This window comes from Lissotriton vulgaris, unplaced genomic scaffold (genome assembly GCF_964263255.1).
Source record: "Lissotriton vulgaris unplaced genomic scaffold, aLisVul1.2 SCAFFOLD_540, whole genome shotgun sequence".
Classification (NCBI taxonomy): Eukaryota; Metazoa; Chordata; class Amphibia; order Caudata; family Salamandridae; genus Lissotriton; species Lissotriton vulgaris.
In genome coordinates, this window is record NW_028242322.1 from 356142 (window position 1) to 380729 (window position 24588).

Consider the following 24588-nt stretch of genomic DNA (forward strand, 5'->3'; position numbering starts at 1 on the left):
GTCCGCTGCTGGAGAGTAAGTAAGTGCACAGAGTCCCACGCTTCAACTGGGCCGTCTTTAGTTTACCTACACGCTACCACTCTGAGTGTACTATGTTTTAGTAATTTCCCGCTCTCCGGTTTTTCCCATACAGTCTCCATAATCGCTAGCCCTCATGGTAGCGTGTCTATATAGGCACCCTTGTCTACTTGTGTAACCAATTTAGGGATTCTTCCTGCAGGCAGTCACAGATAGATTTTATTTGATTTGATTTACAGACTTATAAAGTGCATCGTATGCCCAAGGGCGTCTTGGCGCTAGGTCTAACAGGAAAGCTGAAATTCTGCAGATTCAATTGTACTTCAGCCTTTCAGTTCTTGAACAGCCATGTTTTCAGCAGACTTCTAAATGACATCAGAGACTTGCTATTTTTGTATCGCCATGGGAAGAGAATTCCAAACCTTTGCAGTTCCTAAAAGGAAACTCCTTCCCCCACAGCGTACCTGCTTGTACCTAGGGACTGACAATAGTTGTGCCTGAGCCGACCTTAGATTTCTAGATGGCATGTATTTCTTGAGGTGTGTTCTCAGATACAGTGGCCCTTTCCCCTGTAATGCCGTATATGCCAGACATTGTGCCTTAAATATAACCCTCTTTCCCATTGACAACCAGTGGAGGTCCCTCAGTCGATGAGTTACTGATTCATGTTTAGGATTATCCAGAATTACTTGCCGCTGCATTCTGCATACGTTGAAGTCTGAGTCGGAGCTGTGACTGAAGTCCCACAAATAGGGCATATCCGTAGTCCAGTTGTGATATGGCCAATGCAGTGACCACAGTTTTTAAAGTATCCAAGTGGATAAACAGACAGATCTTCCTTATCATTTTCAAAATGCCCCTGGAGGTAGAAGCAAGCTTATTAATGTGACCTTCAAATGTCAATCTTTGGTCAAATACTACCCTTAGGTTCCTAACCTTTGTGACAGGCGCAGGGCATTTGCCCAATTCAGCCGACCACCATCTTGGGGACCAGAAGGAGGTGTTTGACCGTAGTAACAAAACCTCTGTCTTGTCATATTTAATTTAAGGCAGTTATTCTGCATCCAAGTATTGATCTGCAGCATGCAGATGTTAAAATGATCGACTGTCTCCTCGATATTATTTGATACCGATACCACCACCTGTGTGCCATCGGCATAGGAGACAACCTAGAAACCGCATTGCCTAATAATTTCTGCCAGAGGGGCCACATAAATATTAAAAAGTGTGAGGCTCAGGGATGAACCCTGAGGCACCCCTCATGGCAGTTTGAACGATTTAAAAGCCATTCCATCCATTTCTACTACAAACGTTCTATTCATTAAATATGTTGACAATAGAGTGAGGGCGATGTCTTGAAATCCCAATTGCTCTAGTCTACCAATTAAGATTTCATGGTTGACCGTGTCGAAGGCCGCCGAAAGATCTAACAAAATCAAGGCGGCCTTTTTTCCTTCATCCAATGTTCTTCTTAGTTCTTCTACTGCCATCACCAGAGCGGTCTCTGTTCTGTGGCCTTCTCTAAACCCGTACTGTAAATGATCTAAAAGATTTCCATCGGAAATAAAAGATGTAATCTGCCTATTAAGTAGTTTCTCCAACACTTTAGAGTAAAAGGGGATCCTGGAGATTGGTCGATAACTGCTTGGCTCCACAGGATCATGGTTGGCTTTCTTTAGTAGAGGCCGAATTGAGGTTGTTTCCACAACTCTGGAAACATACATGACTGTATTATTTCCGAGAATACTGTTCTGAGTTGCTCACTAATCATTTCTGGAAACAGGTGAAAGACTTTAAGAGGGCAAGTGTCAGATGGAGCTCCTGACTTTGTTGTCTTCACTACTTGGATGATCTGATCCTCAGTAGGTGGGAGAAAGGTAAAACGTGTGCTAGAAACTGGTGGTTGTAGCCCTAGCATATTTCTCTCAGAGGACAAATTATTGCTATCTCTGAAGGTTTTGTATACTGTCTCCACTTTATTGGTGAAGAACTCTCAAAAAGGTATTACAGAATTCCAGGTTATCTATCTTCTGAAAATTTCCTGGAAGTTGGCTAGTTTTTTTACTGTGCTAAACAATTCTCTGCTGGAGTTCTTGGCTTCCAGAATTTTTCGAGTAAAATATTTACTTTTTTCCTCAATAATAATTTTTTTATAGTCTGACAAAATGTGTGCGTATTCTACTTTCATCGCCTCCACATAGTCGGCCCTCCACTTTCTTTCAAATCTTCTGCATACTTTTTTCTGTTCTCTGAGTTTCTCTGTATACCAAGGCTCAGATGTTTTTATCCTTTTAGATAGTGAGCTCTTTTTGGGGGCTACTATATCTACTACTGTTTTAACCTATGAATTTACTCTATTAACCATAGCGTTGGAGTCTAACTCCAATTTAGGTTTTGATGCCAGTAGTCAGGCCTGAAGACTTGAGATATCAATTTTATTCCAGTCCTGATATACCACTGCAGCCTGGATATTAATTGCTAGGACTTGAGTGAGTACCTTGCTCTTCCAATAGGTGTATACTGCACCCCTGATAATTAATTTCAGTACTAATTCCCCTGTCACTGATATGTTTCGGGCGCTTGATTACATCTAGTTGTATGTATCGTCATACATACCCCTTTGGCCCGTTTAAAGACCTCCCTTGAAAGCTGTAGAAATTCCCTCCCCCTCTGCAGCACACACGTTTTAATTTTCTGCTCATTGTACCTATTTGGTCTTAGTTACAGGGCATGTGAGGCACTACCATGCCACAACCCCCTTAAGTCTCCTCTCTCCTCCCCCTCCTTTCTTTCCACCCACCTCCTCCATAATTTTACCCCGTCTCTCCCTGCTCTAATTCAGGGACCCATAAGATGGATCAAAAATTCTTTTCTCGTTTCTAGGGCTGGTTGATGGCTTGTGTCTGTGCCTCCTCCCTAACTGGGTGACTCCAGTCATAGGAGTAATGCCTTTACTTACCCACCAGGCAGGTCTTCATTACTATACCCTACTTAAGTATGCAGGCTTTCTGCGCTCCACATCTGATCTCAATGTTTTTCTTATTTCTTTAGACACTAGGTGCTCACACACGTTGTCTTGATGATGACCTCAAATCTAATGAGGTTGAAACACCATTGACTGCAGACATACCGACTCCTCTTTTACTATATAAAAATAACTAAAGGAGTCATACATCGTGATTTTGGTAGTTGATGCATGTTTTTATCACTCACTTGTCACTGCACATTCTTTCACCCAAATGTGAGTATGGAATGTTCTTCTACACCATCAGAATATGATATGCTCCAAATAATATTCAACAAAGTATATGCAATAAATACATATATTGCATTCTCTTACCTGCCATTATATCTGCCCTGGTGTATTACTAATTTTCTGGACAAAATGTATAATAGACCAGATTTTCTCTTGTTTACATGATTTATTACTCATAGTGAACAACTGTTCTTCACAATACAGCGTCCTACATACAGCATAACTGTTTCTATATTACAGTACATTTATTACATATTTAATTATAGTACATACATCTGTATCTGCACTTTAAAATACCTATTGTACATTTATCTCTATATGTATTCTACTACAACCACAGTGTTTTAAGGTATAGTACTTACATCTTTATCTGCATACCTATTCGACATACATCTGTATGCACAGTGAATCCAAGGTTCTCTCATACTTTCTATCACTAGAATTGATCGACTCAGCGATAGGCAACATCTACATGCACAAAAAGCATATGTACTGCATCAATGAATGCCATTAAAAATGAAAAGAATGTCAATTTTGCTCAAATACTTACAGGGCAAGGGCACTGGAACAGATCGGGCCAGGCAGATGGGGCGGGTCTGAAAAGAGAAGCACAGTTGCATCAGGGCTGTTACACAACCTGAGTAGAACATGCTACCAGCTTATATACTCCACTCTGTCAGAAATACCGCCAGTGGTAAATTGCCGCTCTACCAAGAACAGTGTTCTGCTAATTTGCCACATAATTTGCTCAGACTGCTCATTGCTAGGGTTGTCACATTTCTTAGTCAAACACACTGGCCATTTGTTCACGTTTTGCTATTGTGGACCAGCTAAGAGCTGGTAGGAGAAAAGGGAATTCCTGCTAAATTGTCAGAATTCTATTGCAACATAGCAAGTAGCCCTCTAATCATTCTGAAACGATTTATACAGCTCTCATTACAATTTATACTTCACATGTGTTAGTTGGTCTTGTATTCCCTAAGACTGTTTGCTTTTTCCAGGATGTTGTGTTACTTTATCATTTTCCTAGCAGCATATTACTTTCGATTGGTGCATACTTTGATCTTCGTCGCCTCCTGGTGATTATAAAACACCACCATTGACCGCCATGGAGTTGGTGCTAGAGGCATTGCAAAGTTTTTCTCACTGTCTGTCAGGGTAGTCAAAAACGTGTTCAGAATACATGGTCACCCAATCCCTGGTCTCTCTGCAGTTCTGATTCTGTGCAAATGTGTGTGAAAGAGGTGACACAGTTGTCAAAATATTGACAAAGCGAAATTAAAAGAAAAAGCAGAGGTTACTGGTGAGTATGTGCGGGTGGTGGTAAAGTGAAAGGAACCACATGCAGGAGAGAGTTAAAAGACGTTGCTGAAGGCCGAAGTGTGAGATATGCATATGGAGGATTTTGGAAAGATGTGGAGAGAAAAAGAGCATAAGTGACTAACATAGACTGCAGAGGAAAGTTGTGTGAAGAGAAGAGCAGGAGTAATTGACTACTAACCCTTGCATAGACCTTAGTCATATTTAATTCAAATTCTCATTATTTCAACATTTAAACATTTTGAATGTTAAATATTTACAACAAAATAATTGTTGTTATTCATTTATCTTTAACAGCTAGCAACTATTGCCAAAGCCAATAATCCTGGCTGGTTTAAGGTGCATATCTCTGGATGCAATAACAGAAAGCTCAGAAAGACACCAAAATACTGGTTGGGTATTGGGAATGGGAAGCACTGAATTTTTGTTACATGTTTAGGCCACACCCTTAATCACATATGCCACGCCCCATTTAGACACACACCCACAGACACTCTTTTCATCCCACTTACATTTCTGGGTTACCGACTTGATAGAGTAACGAGTGCCTTGTTATTTCTTCCAGTACTGTTGTACGCAGCAGCCTGGTTGTGTGAAAACACGACTAAGAGCCCGATTACGAGTCTGGCAAAAGCCTGAATCGTGGTGGCGCAGCAGTAGTTGTCCACCGTTTTGCTGGTATCGACTTTGTAAATCATATCGGCGGTGGACCGCCTGCTGTGCCAGGGAAGTCATTCTCTGGCAGTGCGCAGTAGCCCCACAATGCATTATGCTCAGCCGGGACTGGCGCAGTCCCACTCAGCATATTTTGAGTTACTAACCCGCCAGCCTTTTCATGGAACCCCACCAGCCCCACCATGAAAAGGCTGGCAGTGCAGGAACCATGTCCCCCCACCATGGGGATACATTCAGGGGGGAACAACATGTGCCCCCCGTCTGTATTCCCCCACTTCCAGCTTTGCATAGACGTCACCGTCCATGCTGTGCTGGAACTTTTTGACCGTTCCCATTGCGGTGCCAGTTTTAAAGGCACTGCCATGGGAAAGTCAAAGGACTACCAACTGTATTACGAGTTGTACTTTTACAACTTGTAATACAGCAGGTGGTCCATGCAAGGCTTTGGTGCAGCAGAGTCAGCGTTTAGCCGGTGCCGTTGTACCAAACTCGTAATCGTAATGTATAAGGATGAAATTTTATGTTCAGGCTGTGAATACTTTTACTCTTTCTTCTAACTGCAGCAAACCAAGTCGATGATCTGGTTTATGTGGTTTAGGAACTTAGCTCTTTCAGTGCTCATGATGAGCTCAGCTCGTCATGAGGCACAGTGGCGCTGTACTCATGACGAGCTCAGCTCGTCATAACCGCCGTGGAACGCCAGCGCAGGGATAATTCCCCTCCTGTGCTTGGCGTTCCATTAAGCAGGCGTGGTCATGACGAGCTCAGCTCATCATAAGCACAGCGCCACCGTGCAGCTTGACTAGCTGAGTTCGTCACAAGCTATGCGGCGTCACACGCGGCATCCCTCCCCCCGCGCCGTGGGGGAATTAGCCCTGCGGTGAAGGTGTTAATTAGTTGAGAGAGAAGAGTGAGGCTCACAATGTTATCTCTGCATCCTCATTTTCCCAATTGTCTCCTGTGTCCCAGTTATGTCAGTGGTCAGAATAGGAAGGCTGTGAAATAAGCATTGTAGATAGATAACTGGGCGTGGCCATGTGCGCCACTTGGATGCACTTGGAGGCAGCGACGGCCCGTGGAGGGAGTTACGGTGGGGCAGGAGGGCGGGGAGGGGGAGGGGCAGGGCGGAGGTTGCTAAAAACCGGCATATGGATAATTGCAGGTAAGTAAACAATTTAAATAATAAAACGAATTTCGTAGCTCGCACTGCATTGCATTTTGCGATGCAAGGCGCACTACGAAATTCGTTTTATTAATTAAATTGTTTACTTACCTGCAATTATCCATATGCCGGTTTTTAGCAACCTCCACCCTGCCCCTCCCCCTCCCCGCCCTCCTGCCCCACCGTAACTCCCTCCACGGGCCGTCGCTGCTTGGAGGTGATTTAATTCATAGTGCTTCCTGCCTGTAGAGATCCCCCACTCACTGAACCCATAAAACAGTGGTAAGGGATTGCAGTTTAGCCAGGTGCATAGACTACTGCCTCCCAGAATAGGCCAAATGAGTCATGCTGGAGTTATGCTGGAGCTGTGTGAATTAAAAATACGGCGGCATGTGATTACTTTTCCAGGGTTATCTTGTAAATATTATCAGGTCTCCTGCAGCTGGCAAAACTCCAGAGACCAAAGACTGAATGGGCATGAATTTTTAACTCCTCTCACTGAGGATTAAAAATTACAGTGGATTAGGACAGCCACTACAGATATGTGAGTGCATTTGTAGTTCATGGGTCTGAACACCACGGGTCGTCCATGTAATCCTGCCTTGTTTACAGTGTCCTAAATGAAAGAAAGACCATGGCAGCAAGTAACATTTTGAATACCATGCACTAACAGTACACTCACTGCTCCTGGTAATGCCCTGGGGTTTCCACAACGTGGCTAAAACGTGGGGGAAATTATCACTAGTTAAAATAATTTATTGCGCCGCATGCAGTCTGAAAACAGTTACAGGGCGCTTCTTCAAAAGCACCATTGTAGAGCTGGGAAAAGTTTTATGCTGTCCTTTTGAATAAAGCGGTACAAAAGGGGGTGGTGATGGACGGAGCATCTGAACCAATCAAACAGCGACACCCAGTCAACAGATCTGGGTTTAACCAGACGCGAGTCCCTTGCTCACTTTGCCACTGGATTCAAGCAAGCCGGGCTGAAGACGGCTGTAATGCCAGAAACCGGTCCTAGGAAGCTTGAGTCCTGTCCAGGGAAGGCATGGCTTGGCAGTTCGGGCTGGACTGTTCCCATGAGGCACAGGGTCAGACTGATTTGCATATGGCCATGTCTGAACTGGGGTGGCAGAGTGGGCTAAAGAATGGTGATGGATTAAACCCAGATCTGTTGACTGGGTGCGAGTGTTTGATTGGTTCAGATGCTCCGTCCATCACCACCCCCTTTTGTACCGCTTTGTCCTTTTGAATAGGCAATTATTTTCATCATAGCTGAAAGTAAAAAAATAGTGCTATGAAGCAGTCAAGACTGGCCGCATCATAGGGTTTTTTTCTGTTTTTTACTTTCAGCTGCGCTGCAAGTTTAGCTTATGAGAGATATTGGCTTTGGCAATGTTTGTTAGCCATGCTGCACAGCAATGCAGAAAGCAACAGGATGGGACTTATCGGGAAACAAATAATGGGATAGTGGTACACAAGGAACAGAGCAGGAGGAGGGAGGGACAAGGCAACAAGAAACGAGGTGGGGACAGGGCAACAGGCAACAGGGTGCAAAGGCTGTGGGAGGGGTAGGGCAACAAGCAGTGGGGAGAGAGGGACAGGGCAACAAGCAATAGGGCTCGGTACACACAAGGCAACATGAAACAGGGCAGGAGGAACAAGACTACAAGCAATGATGCCTGGTGCTGTACAGGGAGACTACCAAGAAGGTTGTCCCACCTGGAGCCCGTTGACTACAGTCTGGCTGGTCCCCCCTATTTAGCGTGATTTTGGGAACAGAGTTAGCATCTGGGGCCCCTTGGATGCTATTTGGATGTATTTTCTAACTAACCAACTAGTCAAGATCAGAATGCTATACTATATATTATCATTATGTTATGTCTATATTCTTTGCGCTCATTTTCCCCAATACTCTATCTGCTTACTGCTTGCATAATACTGGCAGATTATAGCTACCAGTGGCGGCCAGAAATGAGTGGGGGTGGCGGGCCGGGGGGAAGCGGGTGTAAAAAAAAAATCTTGAAGAAAAAAAAAACACCTTCTCACCGTTTCCTCGCTGCGTCTCTCCTCCACAGTCTCGACTCCAGCTGGAACATGAAGCACACCCAGGCCATCCATAACGAATTGCAATGCTGCAATGCAGTGTTGTGTTTGGTCTGAGTACTGTGGTTCGGCACTTAGACAGGCAGTGGGAGCCTGGGCAAGTTCTCCAACCAGCAATATAGCCTGGGTGGAGAACATGCAAAGTGCGCATGAATGTTTGGCTGGCCCGAGATGGCCAACCAAACATTCATGCGCACTTACATAGTGTGCGCACCACTCCTCCACCTGCTCTGAGAGCAGAGAAGCCCCGCCCCCAGCAAAGCTGCTATAGGATAAACAAATAAAATTATAATTACGGTGAGTTTTTATCATTTTATTTTTCCTTTATTTCACTGCTAAAAAGCAGTGGGGCCTTAGCGGAGGAGCCACCACTGATATCTACACTCTTCATTTAAATTGCACATCTTTTGTACACACCATTGTAATGTTTTCTTTTTGTGTTTAGGCTTGTGTATCTGCTTTGTATATTATATATAATCCATGTACTCTGAAGTCCTTATGTAATGTAACTGGGTTAATTTCGAGCTTCCCCGATTGACCACATTGCGTGATCCTAGAAATCGACTTTAGTTCGATGTGCGTCCTTTTCATTAAACAAAACATTTGAGAGCACCTTGAAAATATTCCATTCAGGCTGGGCTCTGCACAAAAATCTTTCTTCTATATTGTTTATTAGGCTAAGGCCCTGATTATGAGTGGGTCGGGGTTTTCCAACCCATTTGCAAACAACTGTATGTGCTGTTGTCGGAATCCTGAGTAATTACCGGGTGCACTAAGGACATCACCCATCCTTAAACTTAGGCAAGTCAAACCTGTCGCAATTTAAAAGGGGAAGGGGTATTTACCGCAATGTGTGGATGTTGTTGGTGCGATACGCACTAAAATCTGCATGTTATTGGCCAAAAACTGGAAACGTGTGATAATTATCTCATCTGGAGAATTCGGATTACCTTAGTGATGGATTTTCATTGCACGGCATAATTATCGCATCCATCTTGGGCCACTCGTGATTAGGCCCGAGGATGCTTGTCCAGCTATTATAACAATGTAAGCCACAGAGGGGTACCAGACGGCTAACTTGGCTCCAGGGTCACCAATGACGTCAAAGACAAGTGGGGTATATGAATGTTTCCAAGATGATGCTTAGAAACTATAACTTCTGAAAAAATGCCACACAATGCAGTGACATTATCTAACCTAATCAAGTAAAACCCTACCAAATATTAAAGGATTACACTATTTTTGAATGCTGAAGCATCTTTATCATATTTTTACATACGTTTGTTGCACGATTTACATGCCAAATATTTGGATGCATTGGCTCGTGATTTCGCACTTAGGATCACACCGGACCATTGGCTTGGCTCAAGCTCGGTTATCCTCATACATTTGCTTGCCCACGTCTAGAAAACCCCAGCGATGGAACGCCGTCTTCACTACAAAGGCAGATGCTGTGTTTCTTCAGCTGGTTGCATCTGCCATTGAGACTGCATTTAATTTTGTGCTGACTACCCTGACAAGGTGTTCCAGCGCTTTATTAACAGGGCCGGACTGAGACCAGCAACCAGCCCTGGCAGGTTGGTTCTCCACCGGCCCTGGTAACGGGAGGGGAGGGGTTTGTTACCCGCAAAGCACTGCTACCGCTTTTCTTACAGAGGGCCGATTTTGCAGAGCTGCTACAAAACCGGCACTCTGTAAGAAAAGCGGCCCCTTGCGGCCACAAAACCGGCCCCCACCCCTCCAGCCCACCGGGGAAATGCCCGGTGCCCGCAAATGCCAGTCCGGCCCTGTTTATTAATTACTATACGAAGCTCCACTACGGTCAATGGTGGAATTAATGCAGCTTTGTGGAGGGGGTGATTTGCGGCCTTTCCCCTGTGGTTGGTGGGGTTGTCTGAAATCCTCTTCTGTTAACTTTAAAGTTATTACTGGATTTTGCAATTCAATGACGGGACACGCAGCTTTCCAAGCACTGCACTTATACTTTCTGATTTTCCACCAACTAATTTATGTTTTGAACATTCTCTACCCACGTTTCCTCATGAGATAAAACTCCGGCTGTTCATGCAAGCATTTGATAACTCTTAGGGGTATATTCACAAGAACGTGTGCTAAACATCACCATAAAAGCTAACGCACCTTTACACATTGCAGCCGATCGCAGGTAAATAACCCTGTGTTAAACGTGGAATTCACAAAAAGGCGGTAGAATGTGATAGTCTGCCGAAACCGCGGCCAATGTCCGCGATACAACCACCTCAACGGCAATAAAAACACAAACCTCAACGCGAAAAAACATGCAATGGGCCAAAGCGCGATGAAGAAATCAGCGATAAGCAGCGCCAGGCTTGCAATACACACATGGCAGGTGGGAAAAATCACTATATAAGTAGAAAAAATACCCAAACACCAACTGACCAACACCCAAGCACCCTGGAGGCAGCCGGAGCAGGCGCAGGGGAAGAGCGCAACCCCACAAGCACCCCGGACGACCAGCCCGGGACCTCGGGGACAAGAAGAAGAGGAAGACAAAGTTCAGTCAGCAGGAAAACAGGATCCTGATTAAGGAGGTAATGGAACACCATCAACAACTGTTCGTCGCCTCCAACGTGTCATTGGGAACCAAAAATTGAATATTGCGGAACATCGTGGACAAGGTGAATGAGGTCGGAGAGCACAGGAGGTCAATGGACGAGGCCAAGAGGCGATGGATTGACATCAAGTGAAAGACAAAGGAGAAACTCGCAGCCAACCAGAAGGCAGCAATGCAGACTGGAAGTGGGAGCCAAGCGCCACAGCTCGTGCTGGATGACATGGAGGAGCTGGTGTCAACAGTCATCAGTGTGGAGACTGTGGCCGGAGTCGGGGACCAGACACTGCTCGACAGGACACAACAAAACCACAACAAGGTGGGGACCTTGGGGGGAAGGGTGGAGAGGCCCACAATGGAACACATGCACAATCAAGCAGAGCACAGGGCACACCCGTAATGACTCTGGGTCATGGCCCTGATCCACACACTGTCCCCGTGTACAATGCCATGCTGTCTGAATGTCAACATATACCATGTGGCTACATACATGTGGACATATTATAATACACCATCTCACCTTCACATTGCAGGGGAACCATCAACACCCCCTGCAGAACAGTCCCAGCCACTCTTGACTGATGATGAAGAGGACACCGCGAGCGTCGACACCAAAACCCTCCAAAACATCATGGACATCATCCGCAACTCACCTTCAGGATCAGGGCAGCACAGCTACATCGAGAAGACCCCACCCACTGCCCAAAGCACCCTGCAGGAGGCACCCACTGCTCCGGCACTCTCCCAAGACCCCCAGGAATAAACCATGGCCTTCCAACGCTGTGTGCTGGAGGGCCAGAGGGAGACGGCTGAGCAGGTGCAGGTGGGGTTAAGTGTCATGGCTGCCAAAATGGACGCCATCCATGGGTGTCTAGGTCCCATCAGGGACCAGCTTCAGTCCCCAAAGGACACCCACGGCCCGCTCCATGGTCTCCAAGGAGCCCTGACTGACATCGCTGGAGTCATGACGTGGAGAGAAGAACCAATAATCAAAAGAAGAGGTGTGTAGTCAAAAAAGAGTGTGCTGTTCTGTAGACACGTAACAAGCGAGGGCGTGGATGGAAGAATAACACTAGGCTGAAGAAACTCCCATCAGCCCACCATTGTGGCGGAGTCTCATCATGTGGGATACGGATGGTAAATCCAAATCTCGCCCAATCCCATCTAATGATGGTGCAGAGATGGATGACCGGGGTAACCTTCTAGCCGCAGTGTATTTCGAATGGTGCTGATAGTTGTGCAGTGCTCAGTGAAAAAAGGTGTGTGAAATTAAAATTAACTACTAGTGCAGAAAATATGTTTATTAGGAACTGCGCTAGTGTTAAGATTTAAAAAAGCCTAATAGTTTGAAAATATAACTATGCGTTGGCGATATGCAGTGTGGTCGACATGTTTCAGCTTTATGGAGCAAGAGTCTCCAGCTTTCTTCAGGACCGTGATGAAAAGAAGCTACTGCAGAGTGAACAATTATACAGTGTTATTGTTAATAATATACATTCTCCTACCAGGAATTTGGAGCCCCAATATTGGCTGGTGGAAAGTGGGATAACTCGTCCTATTCCTAAAGGAACGGAAGATATTACAAACAATTTTGTGTCATAAATCTCCACGCCCTTGCTTGTTACGTGTCTACAAAACAGCACACTCTTTTTTGACTACACATCTCTTCTTTTGATTATTGGTACTATGCTTTGGGTTGTGAGGTGTAATGGTCTATAAACTAACCCATTTAGACCCCCCTAGTTTTCTATGTTTGTGGAGAGAAGAACACCTGTCCTCTCAGACTGGCTCCAGCGATTCCAGCCGTGAGCTGGCGCACATGTGGAGGCTCATGGAGGACATGGTGTGGATGGAGGCGGAAAGGATGGCAGCCGCCGCTGCACATCAGCGAAATGTAGCTGGTATCTACCATGGGTTTGGAAGAACAGGTAATTAGGAACAATATTTAGCTAATGTACATAACCTGACATCAGACAGTAATAAATCTGGTTAAACACCATGCATGGTACAAAAATATATATTTTATTTTATTTAAAGATTTCTTTATAATTAAAAGGCACACAGTTTAATGTCTCCTCTGTACATGTGATGATTAATCTACATATATAGTATGCTATACTGTTTTGTTCATTTCTGTTTTCCAATACAGTTTATAACATTTCATTGTCTGGAGACTGTAATGGTGGTGCTATACAAACTGATCATTTGCGATCTAAAAACATGGCTAGATGTAACAACTACGCGCGTTTCGGCTGAGGGCCTTCATCAGGAAGCCGTGAAATTCCCAAATGAACCTATGCAAACAGAAAAATACATTACATGTCAGTGTCAGTGTGTTGTCCTAATCATAAATGTGCTCAAAAACATACAGTGCAATTTTTACAAATTTGTGGTTGAACAAAACAGTGTAGCATACTATATATGTAGAATAATCATCACATGTACAGAGGAGACATTAAACTGTGTGCCTTTTAATTATAAAGAAATCTTTAAATAAAATAAAATATATATTTTTGTACCATGCATGGTGTTTAACCAGATTTATTACTGTCTGATGTCAGGTTATGTCCATTAGCTAAATATTGTTCCTAATTACCTGTTCTTCCAAACCTATTTGTATATCCCGAATTAGGAACTCTAGTCAGGGGTACCCCCTCCTTTATTTGCATATGCTGGTATCTACCATGCCCTGCAGATCCTCATCATGGCATTGCTGCCACAAAGCGTGGCGCTCATGAATGCTGCTACCCCCACACCATCCACATCTCCGCCCCCTGGTGTGTCAGTGCCTCACAGTGTGGCAGGCGTAGCCACTCCGGCACCTGATGTACCACTGCCACACAGTGCAGCCGACAATCCACCTTCGGCCCCTGATGTGTCAGTGGCACAAAGTGCAGCAGCCGGTACTGCAACACCCACAGGTGGGGCAGAGCACACATACGTGGACGAGGACGTGGATGGGATTGCTGTCAGAAGGAGGCAGTAGCATTCATCTCTGCAACCTGGCCTGTTTCTGGTTGGTGTCGCACATAGCCTCATGACCTCCCACTGACCCCTAATACACTCCGCCGCACTCACCTTGGACAGCGACATGGACTGCCGCCATATCCTGTTTGATGACCAATGACACGGCGACCAGACTGCAGACTGTTCCCTTCCTCTTACGCAGTACCTGACATCCCCGGATGGACTCTGGCTGGCCCTCCACTAGCCCATATTGTGTGGTGTGCTTGGCATGTCCCTGTACCGCTCCAGCTGCAACACTCCACTGGATGTGCAATAAACATCCAGTAACGCACTGCTGTGTCATGTCTTTCATCATTCCTGCATCATTGTGTGGATGGAAGTGGGGACAGTGATTTCCCTTATGTCAATGATGCTCATCTAGTTGGATGCCTGTCACCGTGTGCTACATTGCCTATTGTGTCCTCTATGCCGTGGACACTACACAGGGACACATGCATTAGTCACTTCCTTGTCCAGACATGGACTGTACCACGCCCAGAGCCCCTGAGTCATTGTTGCAGCCCTGCGCTGGTACGGCATACACCAGGCCAGACCACTCCGCTGACGCTCCAAGGGGGGCCCACATAGCTACGTGTCGCAGGCGTACTCGCTGGTAGTGTGCAGGTCACTGGTCTAGTTGTCAGCATGTCCCGGCCTTCCCTGAGGGCAGGTCTGCACACACACCACACCCATCTGGCACAGGCGTCACAGGCCATGTGACCCCACAAAAATAAGGGTCCGACAACGTCACATTTCCCTCCGCGTGTGGTGACTGGATGACGGGCGCTCCACGGTGCTCAATCATAAAGGTCCATGATTTGCTGCACACAGGGTTGGTGGCACCCGAGGCATTGCAGCCGACTAAGGCCTACCACCAAGTGGCGCTGACTGGTGTAGCACAGGGTTAGTGGCACCCGAGGCCTTGCCGCCAACATGGGCCTACCACCACGTGGCTCTGACTGGCGTTTTACAGGGGTGGTGGCACACGTAATTGCTGAGCGGGTGTGCAGCCTGTGATGATGATGTGTGCACTGATGTGGTCTCTGCCATTGATGACTCAGGACTCAGCGTCATGTGTGGGACATACTGGGCGGACCTGCAGGATGTGGACGATGCCATGGTGGCGTGACAGGGGCCTGGAGCTTGCACAGGCATGCGGTGTGCCTACTGATGGACACACCGGTGGCAGCAGGTGAGCAGTGGGGCCTGTGCGCAGGGGCAGCGGTTTTGTTCTCTCTCCCTTCTCTCTCTCTCTCACTCTCTCCCTTCCCTCTCTCTCTCCCTCTCTCTCTCCCTTCCCTCTCTCTCTCCCTTTCCTCTCTCTCTCTCTTTCTCCCTCCCTTCCCTCTCTCTCTCACTTCCCTCTCTCTATCTCTCTCTCTCCCTCCCTTCTCTCTCTCTCACTCTCCCTTCCCTTCCCTCTCTCTCTCTCCCTCCCTTCCCTGTCTCTCTCTCACTCTATATCCCTTCCCTCTCTCTCTCTCCCTTCCCTCTCTCTCTCTCCCTCCCTTCCCTCTCTCTCTCACTTCCATCTCCCTATCTCTCTCTCTCACTTCCTTTCCTATCCTTCCCGCTCTTTCTCTCTCTGGCTCACTTTCCTTCTCTGTTTCACTGTGTCTCTCTCCTTTGATGTCCGCATGACACATGTCCTGATTTTGTGCTCTCTCTTCCAGGCTGTGTTGTCGAGATTGTTCCTGGCGGACCCGACAGGAGTCTTCCACATTGCTATTTTGTGTTGTGTTTCAATAAAGTTTTTGGTTGTTACTTCACTGCTGTGTGACTGTTTCTCATTCTTCTCGCCACACATGTGTGTGTTTATTTTGGGACTATGCGTCATCGTGCCTTTGCTGTGGCTCTTGTGTCTTGCACGGGTCTTCAGGTGTGGCTCTTGGCTGGGCTCCCTTTCATGCTGCAGGTAGTCGTCCTGCTTAACACCAGCAGAAGGCAGGTGTTAGTTTCCTGCTGCTATCGCGGCTTATCGCCTGTTTTTGTTTCCCTTCGCAGAGCTGGCAGTTCGTTGTGAATGTGGTGTTGTGGTTTTTTCATGTGTTTTTGCATGGGAACGCCCACTCAGCATCTCATTAGGGTTAGTTGGTGGTGTTCACCGTGGAGATAAATTTTGAGGCAGTTATCGCTGGAATACTGGCGATGTCTGCAGTTTGCACCAGCTTGTGAAACGGGATGTTAAATCTATCTCTGCATTTGTTGCGTTACGGTGGGGATAATTCGGAGTTGTGTCCTTGTGAATATCCCCCTTAATGTTTACTAGCTGATTTTTGTCCCCACTTACATTTGGAATAATAATAATAATCCACATTTGTAAAGCACACAATCTCTAGGCGCTGGGGGCCGTCGGGAAGATTAAGCACGCTATTGCCCAGAGTCACATGGTGCTGGGCTAATCTGCCTCCGGTGGCAGGGATCGATTCCGGAGTCAGTCCCCCTAGCCGCGGCTCCACACCTCTTCCATTAGCAACTAGGAACCACCCGTGACAGAGCGCTTTGCGAAAGCTGTTAACATAACACAACGTACTACTTAGGAATCGGGGAGTACCCAAACGTCAAAAAAATAATTATGCCTGAGATTCCAAAAATCCTTGCCCCGAAGTTGAAAATTACTCTTCTCAACCACTTCCACTGACGGCACTTCAGCAGCCAGGCTCAGGGCAGGGACGGCATAGTGCGGCAGTCTGTTCCACAGCATTGTGCCCTCTCGCACAGAAACGTGTGGTTGTGTTGCAACTCATTCACTGCCATGTTTACTGCCGCCGCTCCCTTCCCATCCTGGAGTGGAGCCCTCACTGACAGCTGCTGGCTCCTTCCCCAGGTTCAATGATTTACAGAGTTAAGTTCCTGCCCCTGAAGACTCTACACGCCCATCAACACAAGTATGGCGTATGTCCCTTTCAATAACCCCAGGAAGCAGACAGCTGAGTCACATGGAGTAAAGGGGTCAAATAAACACGGTCTGTGAGAAGGGTCACAGCTGAAAGTAAACACCATTTATGTGAATGAGCCAAGAGCCTCGCGTGCGCGTGCATCCGGTGTTAGCAGCTCAGCCAACTTCTAATGCACCTAAAAATCTTACTTCATCACCCATTGATGCACTAACTCTGAGACCTGCATCAAAGCCCTGGCAATCCACCTCAGTACATACCTGCAACCCCCGCCCCTGCTCCATTCTAGGGACCCACACACTCATATCTGTCGTTGCACATTAATCTAGTCATGCACACATATAGCTCTGTCAGTGCATCTCGAGCCTGTCGTGCACACAGTCAGCTCTGCCAATGCACCTCAAGCCCGCCCTGAACATACACAGCTCTGGTAATGCTCCTCAAACTTGTTATACACATGCAGCTTTGTTAATGCACCTCAGCCGTGTCATACTCATACACACGCTCAGCTATGCCACTGACTGAACGTCAGTTGAGGCGCCCACAAACTGATCTCTGCCCATGAGCCCTAGACGGGTCATCCGCACACACGCGCACAACTCTGCCAAAACACGTCATTCCTGTCAGACACAGAGACACGTCCTCTGCCAAAGCATTACCGTCCTTGTGCTGTTCAGGTCCTGGAATGCGCACAAACACAGCTCTGTCAAAGCTCTTCAGTACTTCAGCCGTGCTGGCTGATAATCTGAATATATGAAATATATTGAATAACAAGAGGACTGCCAAAAAGAGCCATGAGCGCAAGCCTTCGCAAGCTACGCTTACATTTACAAAGTAGCTTTTGTTTGATTCTTTGGTTAAACAAGTCTAATCCACCACAAAAACTACCAATTACCAAACAGCACTTCTGGTCATAATTAAACAATCTCATATCAATGCAGCAGGCGCAGTGGCACTGCTACAGTGTGGCTTCCATTCCCTTTCACTCTATATTGTTTTAGTTAATAAAAGCCATAACAATATTCCGGTAACAGCAGATAAAACAATATTGCATAATAAATCATTATGGCACCCAAATGAAAGTGCAATGCCCCCCATCACTTTAGGAGCCCTTGATTAAAAGTAGCAGCAACACCATCTGATCTGTTCCAGGCACATTTTGGTTACCTCAAAAGCAGTTTCCATGAACAAAATATCTGGTGGCAAGCAGGCAATTGGATCAGTGACGAGAAATATTTATTTCAGAGGAAATAAGTTTACCATCTTAAGGAAAACCAGAATAAAAATGCATCACTCACCTTGTACCTTGGAAGCAGAAGGAGGATGAAACATGTCGATACCAGCACGGCCAGGACCATAGACACAAGGGCGGAGAGGAGCAACAGCCGGCATCTTTGTCCAGACACTGTCTTTGGCACACTAGTGTCACCAATGAAGATCTCAGTCTCCTTGGACTTTGCCTCCACTTCCGAATTACTCATCCTCGATGGCTGAAGACACACCAAGATCTGGGGCTGTGCTTCTTCGGAAGTCAGAGTAACTCAGAGATTTAGGGAAACGCCAACAGCTGTGGTGTGCACTGGACTGGATGCTAAAGAACTACAGCTTGGAGCAGAACTGGGAGACTTGAAAGCAACCAGGAGCAGTCAACAGAGGAGTTCCAGGTGCCACGTGATATACACTGGTTAAAGGTGGCGAGGAGCCGAAGACATGAGATTGACAGAGGTAGTCAAAGGGGTGCTGTGTGCAGTGGACCACGGTGACCAACGTGACAAAATAATGCGATGGCTCAAGGGGGCCACTGTGCCACAGCAACGCGATCGATCAAGGTGGCCAATGAGCAACAACAATGCAATTGACTCTGGAGCGGAAGGAGCCACAGTAATGCAATGGATGGGCAAGCACACACACCAGTGCAAAGAGCAAAGCTGTGAATGGTAGAGCAAAAGCAGTACAGTGGACCAGGAGCTGAAGTACCTGGAGCGATGCACGTGTAAGAAGCCACAACAATATAAGTGATTGAGGAAATGAAGGCGCCAAAGCAACACAACTGACTAAAAAAATAGAGAAGCCAAAACAATACAACTGACTGAAGAATGCAAGTAGCTGAAAAATGCAATTGATGGAAAAATTGAAGAGACCACAGCAATGCAATTGATCGAGGACTGAAAGGCGGCACAACAAAGCAATTCAAAGTGAAGTGGACAAGAATTACAACAATGTAATTTGTGATGGAACAGAAAGAGGTGCAGCAATGTGATGAGCAAAGGGAGTAAATTGCACTAAAACACACTGAACACTTAGGAGCAGGTTTAGTTATGGCGAAATAATGAACTGGGAGTCCACAGAGCAGCTTCAGTGTGGTGAACAAAGGAGTTAAAGGTGCCACAGTAACAAAAAAGAGGGAAAAGTTCAAGGAATTGAAGCAATGGAGCCAAGAAGAAATTCCAAGGAGCTATAGTGGCGTGGAGCCCTCAATGCTGAAGAAGAGGTTGGGAGTCCCAGTGGCTGCCACAGTCAAGTGACAATGTCTCCTAGGAGCAACCGTGAGGAATGCCCGGCTTCATCTAGCTGACGAGAAAGCTTAGAAGAACTCTGAGCATCCCTGGAAAGAGTAGGTTATTTTATAGCAGAAAAAACACCCCCACGCATCTGCTACGTAGAGGAGGCCGGTACTGGAGTGTAAAGTGTCAATATTCCTTTCTCTCTGTCTCTATCTATGCCCAGTCTCACTTTCTATTTCGTCATCATCTTGCGAAACCCAGCAAACACTGCCAATCTTTTTTTGGCGCTGCGCCAGTGTGGCGTGCTTGTTTTTAGCACGAGCAGAGATTGCAGAAGCACTACGGGGAATACGGGAAATACTGGGCGCGTGCAGGAAGCCAGAATATGGCGCCGGAAGCGAACTGCAGAGCAGCGCGCGGCCAGGAGGACGCAAGAATGCTGTCAGACCAGACGAGGTCCCACCTCCAAGGGACTTGGCAGAGAGGCAGAATGACTTAATTGATATATATTTTAACAGTTTCCTTGTATCTCAAAAACAGCAGCTTTTTTTCGGTTGTAATTTTATTATGTTGAAATAAGCTGCACGTCATTTGCATTTAATAACGTGATCATTCATAAGTGTGGTCTTCGCTTCCTCTCAGAACGCAACTTAGAGTGATGCATGTCAACAAAACGTATACACGCACTGCCTTCAATCTGAGGAACCGCCGCATCGCTCAAAATATACCGTGCAAAATAATGTGGCGCCCCAACTTTTTCTTGTTGCTCTGGGGGCCGTATTAATGTGCTGTCCCCGCCGCAGCTGCAAACTTGTGCCTCGGGGCAATGAAGTCAGGAAGGATAGACCAACTGTAAGTAAATATGTACATTTTTTTTGTTTTTGATTAATTAAAACCATTACAAAAATACACTCTGATAAACATTTTTTTGGTTAATTAACCGTTTCAATCAGCACTCTAATAAAAGTCCTATGTATTAACCTTTTGCATGCTCATGACGAGCTGAGCTCGTCATGAGCCCCGGCGCTCCGGTGCTCATGACGAGCTCAGCTCGTCATGGCCCGTGGAACGCTCAGGTGCGGGGAGAATTCCCCCATGTGCTGAACGTTCCAGGGAGCGAATGCACCTGTGATGAGCTGAGCTCGTCATGAGCACAGGAGCGCCGTAGCTCATGACGAGCTCAGCTCATCATATGCATGCGGGCGCTGTGCGCGCGCCCCCCTCCCCTCCCAGCACAGCGGGGGAATAACCCCCGCAGCAAAGGGGCTAAGAACTACAGGTATGTTTCTAAAATGCAGAGTTCCTGATGTTTACATTATGCTCTATTGTTAAAGAGAAACAATGGTTCTGGGTGGCCTAAGAAGGTCCTAGTAAGGAAAAATATAGTTCTAGTAAATGAGTTAATCTTGGGAGACAGTTTTGTAAGGTAACAAACATATAAAGGACTTTATTAATGTTTTCACAATTATGTTTTCTCGGTTTTTCAGGTGCTCACACATGTGACAAGGTGCTTATAGTGACTGAGTGAGATATTAAAAAACTATATACAAAGTGTCACAAGCAAGGGTATTCCCCCAAAAAATATATACAGTAGGGAAGGGGAGTTTCCTTGCAGGGGTCGACGGCGTTTCGATCTAACATGACTTTAGATCATCATCAGGACGTGAGCTTTCCTGAAAGAATTAAATGAAAGTTTTACTACTACAGCCTTACAAAAACATAGCTTCTAAGAACGAAGTGAATGGTGCTTCCAGTGGCATATAATTCATGCACATTTCTATAGATGTAGAAATAGGGCGAACCGTGAATGTAACGCGCTTTTATTTACATTAAAATGAGAAAAACTTTTGGTAAAGGTTTAATTTACGCGCTTTTTGGTATTGAGCGTACTTGCTTACTTTGCACGAGATGATAGATTGATTATCTGGCTCGGCGATCAACTTGTTGATACTGTGAGGTCTTTGGTCCAACTGTTTAAAGCAGGAGGATCAGAAAGAATTCATTTAAACATATATTCAATCACATGGAATTGGAGTATGATGCGTTACAGCTAGGTGACTTACTCAATTTTATTTTGGCAAGAAATTTAATTATCCATTCTTCTAGGGTAGTTTTAGCTCAAAGGGTTCATCATAATCTGAAAGTAAAATGAAACCAAAGTTTTGGGCTTTTTTTTCGGAAACAGGGTTTTATTAAAGAAAATTAAGAATAAAAGGATAAAAAACGTTACCAATAATGGTCCAATTACTCGTATTGCAGAGGTAGATGTATTGAATGGGAGCGGGTTATTTTCCTGAAAAGGATTTAAGGGAGTGAGGATTAGAATTACGATCTCATGTGATACACGCTTATGCTATCTGGATTTTAAAAGGAGTTCACAATACCCGGTATTATTTGGTGTCCCACGTTCCGGCGGGAACTGCAAGAGACAAAAGGGAGGCATTTAGGGATTAAATAATACGATCCCGTCACAAGCCAACCGTAATGTGTAGGCATGGGATACCGGCCGGGGTGGCGCGTTCACTTACTTGATCGCCGCGGTCCGTGGCTAAGCTACCTCTGCTTCACTGCTACGGCGTCTGGAAGCGCTGCAACAGTTACTTCCTGGTTCGGTTTTAACGCATGCGCTGACTCGTTATCGCTTACGTAACCCTGATTGGCTTAACAAACGCGCATGCCTGGAGGTAAAGTGTCTTTAAGCAACGCGCCTGCTCAGTGGAGAGGTAAAAGCAGAGCGCAAGTGGGTGATTGCAGTTGCCTGTAACATAAATGCTATACATTTCAAATTACATCAGGATCTTCGTTTTAAATTATAAAACATTGTGCTTCATGCTCATAAGAGTCGGTACTTAGCCACAGCTGTTCCACTCATCAAGAGTGTTGAGTCCTTTTTCAATACTTTTGCAAAGAAAAATCCATTTACACTCAAGACGATTCAAGATTGTCTGTTGGTTTCCTCCTCTGGTATTAGGCAAAAGCTGGTCAACCACTTGCCACTGTAGCTCGTTTTCTGAATGTCCTTTTTCCACATAGTGTTCCACTAGGGGTGCAGATAGCACCTTGCAGCGAATTCTGCTCCTGTGTTGCGAAATCCTGGTTTTTATCTGCTGTGTAGTTTGGCCAATGTACAGTTGTTGGCATGGGCATTTAACACAATATATAACATTCTTAGAGTTACAATTAGTGAAAGTTTTCAATATGTGTTTACAGTTCTCATATTCAAACACCTTAGTATTTTCCGTGAATTCGCATGCAGTGCAGTTGTTGCATTTGTAGTGCCCTACAATAGGTGGTAGATTTAGACATGTCTCTATTGTTGTGTTTTTTTTGGTTATGGTAGCTGCTCGTACTAAATGATCTTTTAGATTACGGCCTCTTTTGAAGGAGAAAAGGGGCATTCCTGTGTTAAGTTCCAGGGGAGATAGTACAGGCCAATGTTTCTTAATCGCTTTGCACAGTTTATTACTAATTGTGCCAAACGTTGTCACACAGGTTATTCTTTTAAGCGCTTCTCTCTTTTTTGGTTGTAGGAGATGTTCTCTATGGGCGTACCAAGCTCGCTTCATAGATCTTCTCACAAGTTTTCTGGGGTAGCCTCTGTTCATCAGTTTTGAACATAGGGTTTCAGCCTCTAAGAAGAAATCCTGTTTGAATTTACAATTACGCCTGATTCTAAGGAATTGGCCGTAGGGAAGACCATCCCGGAGGGCCCTTGGGTGTGAACTGTGGTATTCTAGGAGCGTATTACGCTCTGTAGGCTTTCTGAAGAGTGTGGTATATAATTCCTCCTCATGACACTTGATCGTACCGTCTATGAAGCTGAAATTGAGCGTCAAATAAACAATACAACACATTACGAAAAACTGAGGCACAACCCCACAAAAGATATTAGTGAAAAGATCAAACAGATCACTAAGAATGCCTTAGAAGAAGGTTATATCAGTAAGAATGAATATCTGTTCCTAAACAACAAGGAACCCCGCATCCCAGTACTGTATACCCTTCCCAAACTACACAAAGACCTGAGAACACCACCAGGGAGACCTATCCTTTCAGGATGTGGTTCTATTTTAGAACCTCTAGGGAAGTATATTGACTTCTTCATAAAAGACTTGGTAAAAGACACAGCCACATACATCAAAGATACCACACATCTAATAAACCTTATTGAATCCCATCCATATCACCCTGAGTCAGAACTCCTTGTCACTCTTGACATAGAGTCATTATATACGAATATTCCACAACAAAAAGGAATGGATGTAATTCGTAACCATCTCAATAAGCGCCCAGCACCCCATCAAGTCCCCACAGATTTTATTATGAATCTACTTGAGATTGCCCTTACCATGAACTACTTCCTCTTTAAAGATACATACTACAGACAATGCAAGGGGACGTCTATGGGGGCTATTTTTGCCCCCAATTTTGCCATACTCTTTGTAGATGACTTAGAATCCAACATCATTCTAAACACAGGCAACCCGTACCGAGACAACATACTTAGCTGGCGCAGATATATAGATGATGTGCTTATGATTTGGAAAGGGGATGAAGACACCCTAAAAAAATACTGTGAGTGGCTGAACAACAGCCAACCAGATCTAAGATTCACCTTTAATTTTGATAAACATCAGATTGATTATCTAGATGTCACCATCAAGTGTCATGAGGAGGAATTATATACCACACTCTTCAGAAAGCCTACAGAGCGTAATACGCTCCTAGAATACCACAGTTCACACCCAAGGGCCCTCCGGGATGGTCTTCCCTACGGCCAATTCCTTAGAATCAGGCGTAATTGTAAATTCAAACAGGATTTCTTCTTAGAGGCTGAAACCCTATGTTCAAAACTGATGAACAGAGGCTACCCCAGAAAACTGGTGAGAAGATCTATGAAGCGAGCTTGGTACGCCCATAGAGAACATCTCCTACAACCAAAAAAGAGAGAAGCGCTTAAAAGAATAACCTGTGTGACAACGTTTGGCACAATTAGTAATAAACTGTGCAAAGCGATTAAGAAACATTGGCCTGTACTATCTCCCCTGGAACTTAAC

General features: G+C 45.5%; 1 protein-coding gene across 1 annotated transcript in view; it reads right to left on the minus strand.

The window, feature by feature from the left end:
* The window catches only part of TNFSF18 (TNF superfamily member 18), a 30110-nt gene extending 10486 nt beyond the window's left edge, over positions 1-19624 (minus strand). The window contains exons 1-2 of the mRNA XM_086948302.1: positions 18326-19624; positions 3825-3870 (exon numbers count right to left, since the gene is read on the minus strand). Of these exons, the coding sequence (XP_086804428.1) occupies positions 3825-3870; positions 18326-18508 (229 nt within the window). The 5' untranslated portion in view covers positions 18509-19624. The remainder of the gene's footprint in view (positions 1-3824; positions 3871-18325) is intronic.
* Between the last annotated feature and the right edge of the window lie 4964 nt (positions 19625-24588).